Source organism: Aphanomyces astaci (assembly GCF_000520075.1).
Source record: "Aphanomyces astaci strain APO3 unplaced genomic scaffold supercont1.349, whole genome shotgun sequence".
Lineage (NCBI taxonomy): Eukaryota > Oomycota > Saprolegniomycetes > Saprolegniales > Verrucalvaceae > Aphanomyces > Aphanomyces astaci.
In genome coordinates this window covers 1-5,224 of record NW_009798612.1, presented here as the reverse complement: position 1 = coordinate 5,224, position 5,224 = coordinate 1, and the positions used below count along the sequence as shown (strand labels likewise).

The window sequence follows — 5,224 nt, the reverse complement described above, 5'->3', positions numbered from 1 at the left end:
TCCCCTCGGATTCTTGACCTGCCCCAGGGTGCCGGCACCCTTGCCATTTTCAAACCCTCGAGCTTCGAGACACATGAAGATCTTCCGCTCCCTCTTGCTGGTTGGCGCTACCGCCGCCGCCTTCGACACGTACTCGGCCAAAATTCTCGTGGACACCAACACGTTCGAATGCGAACTCATCGATTCCGTGCACGTGGCCCAGCTCCACCGCAGCGTGGAGCACCCAGACTCGTTCATCGAGCTCACGACGAAGCGCAAAAGCCACCTCAACGACTTGGACCTGCTCCGGAACTCGGAGGAAGGCGCCCAAGAGTTCGTGGAAATCATCGGGGGCAGCGTCGACGCTGTTCTGGGCCAGCTCGCCAAGCGGTGCCCGTCCGGCGCACTGCGCCACAAAGCAGTGCGCTCTCTCGAGTCCATTGCCGAGACCACCGTGATCAAGAAGATCGTCGACTCGAGCCCCCCCAAGAACCGCATTGACATTGTGTTCATCAGGCGTCGGAAGCGGCGTTGTTCTTCAATGACATGCAACGACTGACCGACGAAATGTTTACCGGGGACACGTTCACCCAGTACCTCCCTCTCTTTAACGTATGGGCGGTACACGTGCCGTCGGTGGAATCGGGTATTGGCGTGGGCGGCAAACCTCGCAACACTGCCTTTGAACTGTTTCGCGACGGCACCGAGCTGCGCGCCGTGTACCCCAACAAGCAGCAATACGCCCGCGACGTGTGCAAAACGGTGGGGGAGTTCGCGTGCGACTTTCCGTCGTTGATCGGGAACGATGCGTTCTATGGGGGCCTCGGGGGGGAGTTCGTAATCGCGACGAGCTCGGTCACGTCGGGCATGGTGGTGCTGCGCCACGAGATGGGCCACAACTTTGGCAAAGTTGGCGAAGAGTACGACGGGGGATATGTGTACACCGGCGCCAACTCGGCCACGTCGATCAATGCGGCACCGTGGACGCATTGGTTGACTAACCCTGATGTGATCCGCGAGGAGAAGGCCGTCCAGCGGTTCCAAAAGCACATCTGGTACGATCTCCAGAAAGGCTCGTACCAGATCAAGTTCAAGTCGAACGTCGCGTTCAAGCGATGGTACATCCAGCTGTCCGTGTCCGGCGCCGACACGAACGATGCGCTTTCGATCACGTTGAACGGCGAGCCGCTGCCGTGGACCACCAAGGGCGTCAAGGACCGCTCGTTTTACTCGTGGCGCAGCTCGGACGCGGGGTTCTCTGCCGGCGACCACGTGCTCAACATCACCGCGGGCGGGTCGTTCGACAGCCCGATCATCAAGCAGCTATGTAACGCCGTGATCTATGAATACGCCGGTGAAGACGAGTTCAAGCTCGACGACAACGACCACATCGGGTTCTACCCCACGTGGGACATCAAGAAGCGCCTCTCGTACCGCCCCGACAACGAAAAGTGCCTCATGCGCAACATGACGTCGCCCCAGTTTTGCGCGCCGTGCCAGGAAAACATGTGGCTGCAGTTCCTGACGCGCATTTCCTTATCGAAGACGTCGTTGTGACTGGTAAGGACGTCGCGCTCAAGCTCATCCCGCTGGGCCAACTCCGCCCAAATCCCATCCTCAACGAGCGGTACTCGGTCCAGTGGTTCAACAACGGTAACGAAGTCACGACATTCCGCGACCAGTTCAGCATTGACGTGTCCACCGTGTCTGGTGCCGCCAAGCAGTGGACGGTTAAAGTCAACTTTACCACTCCCACCATCCGCGTCGACTCCAAGGGTGTCACCCGTGCCGAACACACGTTCAACGTCGACTACGCTCCTACGACGAACAAGACGCACTGTTAAAGAGTTTGCAGTGTTTTCTATGTGCTGGAGTACAGTAGTAATCTCACGCTCCAAATGCGTACTAGTACAGTGGAGCTACGGAGCTACATACCGTAATGCAACCCTACAGTATTATGTGTTGTTGTTGCTATAACGTTGAACTCCATGTATTTCGAGACCCTAATGTCGTGCCTGACGTGGGATGCATGAACTGTCAAGACATATACAACGAAACCATTAAAATGCTGCGCAATAATTATATTGACCGTGAACATTAAAAAGCTGCGCAATATTGCATTAACTGTGAAAATGGACGAAAATCGATGTATTTCGAGACGTGTGATGCAACGATTTTTGTCCGTTTTCACGGTTAATGCAATATTGCGCAGCTTTTTAATGGTCACGGTCAATACAATTATTGCGTAGCATTTTAATGGTTTCGTTGTATATGTCTTGACAGTTCATTCAATGTTTTGTTATTCTTTTTGGCAGAGTTATTGTTTTGGGGGTTTATCTACTAGTACTCTCGGGTCCAAGGAATTTCATTCCATCTGTCTAATTTTGTTGCTGTTATTTCTAAATTGACAGAGTGATTTCCAAAGTCCCTCACTGTACATAGTTTCAATAGACTGCAAAACCAAAATGCATGATGTTTCGTGAGAGTATCGATGTTTGGGAAAATGGAAAGCAGTATTGAATATCACAAATAATCTTGGAAAAAACACATCACCTTCGCGAATGGCAGTGGACTGATAAATACCATGTCGGATTTCCGTGACACGTCCAAATTTCCAAAATATGTACTACGTACTAGAAATCTAATTGGTTTCGGGGCAACTCATTAGCTGGTATTAATAAACTAATATGTAATATGTAGCTGGGATCGAACTCGGGGACAGTTGCAATGACTGATACCCTTGTTTTGCATACACTTTCAGTCTGAGGGTACCTCCGCGATTTAATCGTGGTGCAATGGAAAATCTGGTGACTGTTGCAAGTAGCACTTTCAGTGTGAGGGGTGAAGGATTAGCATGGGGCCCGAAAGGGCGTGCGCATTTTTAGAACATTGAATTTGTTTCTTTAATTCATTTTATTACATACATTCAAGATGTGTAGTATAAAATGTACACCGAAGAAAACATGTTTTAAGGCGACAAATTTTGAGACGACTGCGGAGATAGGTACCCTCGGGAGGAGGAACGGCTGTGTCGGCCGCGACTCAATGTCATCCTTTCTAAACGAGGAGAACGAGATTGCCGCTGCACCTCCGCTCGGCTAAATTGACCAGTTCGTAACACTTTTGCCTATTCTTACATCTAAACGTGGTGATATTGGATGAGAAGGAGCTGGGTAAATGCTATCACACTAAATAGGGTATATTGTGATATAGTCACTCGTCAATTCAGGCCATGCCGTTCAGTATACCGTCGACGGCTTCGAAAACTTAACGGACAACATCATAGAATTGTGCCGTCGGGGAATTGAACACTGACGTTCTCCATGGAAGGAGAAATCCTAACCATTAGACTAACGGCGGACTACTAAATTTGCTCCGTGCACATCCGGATAGGCACCTCACTGCTCACTCCTCACCAACCACTGTATCCGGACGAAGGGCCTCTGCACCACCCATAACCCCACCAAGGCTCGTGGAAGTCTACCACTTTCTATTGTGTGGGGTCTCCAGGCCCTACATGGTGGAAAGCTAGCAGAAACTACGACACATCACCCCCAGTCACTATCACCATAGTTCCATGAGCCGGGGTAGTTGTGTCTCCCCCACAGCAATGTGCCGTCGAGCCCGAAGCAGAGGACACCGGTGACGAATACGCTGTGTAACCATCCTAGACCATCGTTAGATATTGAAGCACACAGCATCAGCTACCGTTGTATATTGCGCTCTGCAGATCGGTTGGCGATGTTTCCTGCACGCGTACGTTCTTTCCATCGACGAATGCAAACACCCCGTGGACAAGCGGCTACCGCAAATTGCTCATGGCCACCCATCTTGCCTGCATGGCCTTCGACGGCCACTTGATCGCAGCATCTGGGCAAGCTACCAGGGTACGGGCCAAGGTTTCTTCTTCTTTCCGCAGAGTACGGGTGCTCGTGCTTGGTGTCAGCGCAAACAGCTCATGCAGTGTCTTCTGCTCGACAGCGGCTGTATAGAAGTGCAGCACCAACGCCAGAACAGCATGCGCATGGACAACACGCGGAGGTCTACCACCTTTGCCACGTCTACTGGGTTGTTCGTACTCACCGGAAAACAAGACGTGCAGACTATCAAATGCATCCGGTGGCAACGACACGGTAGAGATGAAATAGGCTGGATCACGTGTTACATACATAATGTACCACGGACAATCTACTTGTTCTTCGAGTAGTGACCGAGCATTAATCTTGTTCCGCTATCTGAGAGATGCTCGGAGGCGATGAGCTACTAGCACCCTGTGTAGTCGGCGGCGGCGGCACCGGAGGATTCCAGCTACACCAAGACGCATTCCATGACTTCCATCTCGTTCAAATAGGTCATCACATCGACAGCTGTCGTTCGTGTGCGCGTGGCACGGCGATCACGTACGAACTTCTGGACTAGTGCAACGTTTTCAGTTGTGCGTGGGACCCGTGATGGGTGAGTTGACCTGTTGGCAGCAGGTTGAGCCTGGGTGACTGTTCCATAGTTGCAGTACTCGTTCCACACACCACGCACAACAGCAATGTTCCTCCCGAGTGCCTCTTAAACATGTTTGGCACCTGTCTTATCCCCTTGGCTTTTGTAGAACGCCAGTAAGCGCAAGATGTCAAGGCGCTCCTCGCGAGTGAGAGTACGCGGCCGTGCCATCTTGACGAATGTCATGCAATCCTTTGCTGTAGTATCCATCGAGTGGTGAGTGAATGAATAAATGAAAGTGCTGCCACGAAGCCATAGCTTTGAAACCATTGCTATGAATACATGTAACCACTGCAATGGCGCAACATCCATGAAACTACTGGTATGTTTAGTCTTGGCAGTGAATGGAAAGTGGAAGGTACTGTGAGTCCTTGATAAACTAAACCTTTCGAATCTAATACTCAAAATCGCTGTTACAGGTTATATGATGACAAGGTCAAAATCAGCCTAAGTTTAGTATGTTTTTCGGTAATATTTTGAAGGATATTCGTTTCCAGAGAGTTTCGATTACACAGGTGGATTTATCATATTTTGCATCTCACATCGAAAGTCTCATACAATTCTGAGTTCATAGGCAAAAATACAGACATAAACTCTATTCGTTGCTGTCGGCCACTGATAGCACTTGAAGATTGTGTTTGAAAGGATAGTCAAATTTACCAAGTATAAATATTAACAGTGCGCCAGATCCCGAAATTTCACAGTTCGAAGACACCAACAATGCCCACATCAACGGAGCCATAGCAGCACA

At 50.3% G+C, this 5,224-nt stretch overlaps 2 protein-coding genes and 1 pseudogene across 3 annotated transcripts; 1 reads left to right on the top strand and 2 right to left on the bottom strand.

Moving 5' to 3' along the window:
* The first annotated feature begins 426 nt into the window (after nucleotides 1–426).
* Nucleotides 427–1,931, top strand: H257_19096 (hypothetical protein). The gene has a single exon (XM_009848245.1). It carries the CDS (start codon nucleotides 526–528, stop codon nucleotides 1,534–1,536), a length of 1,011 nt encoding a protein of 336 aa, XP_009846547.1. The 5' UTR covers nucleotides 427–525; the 3' UTR covers nucleotides 1,537–1,931.
* A 1,337-nt stretch (nucleotides 1,932–3,268) lies between these two features.
* H257_19095 lies at nucleotides 3,269–3,339 on the bottom strand (annotated as a pseudogene). The gene has a single exon. The product of its transcript is annotated as a tRNA-OTHER (tRNA).
* Nucleotides 3,340–3,781: 442 nt separating this feature from the next.
* H257_19094 (hypothetical protein) lies at nucleotides 3,782–3,963 on the bottom strand (the record flags this gene model as incomplete). The annotated part of the gene is made up of 1 exon (XM_009848244.1): nucleotides 3,782–3,963. A coding segment is annotated over one exon (182 nt), but the record flags the coding sequence as incomplete, so codon positions are not given.
* Between the last annotated feature and the right edge of the window lie 1,261 nt (nucleotides 3,964–5,224).

Excerpts from the sequence above, each read along its gene's own strand:
- H257_19096 (XM_009848245.1), top strand. The coding sequence starts at position 526 with ATGCAACGACTGACCGACGAAATGTTTACCGGGGACACGTTCACCCAG.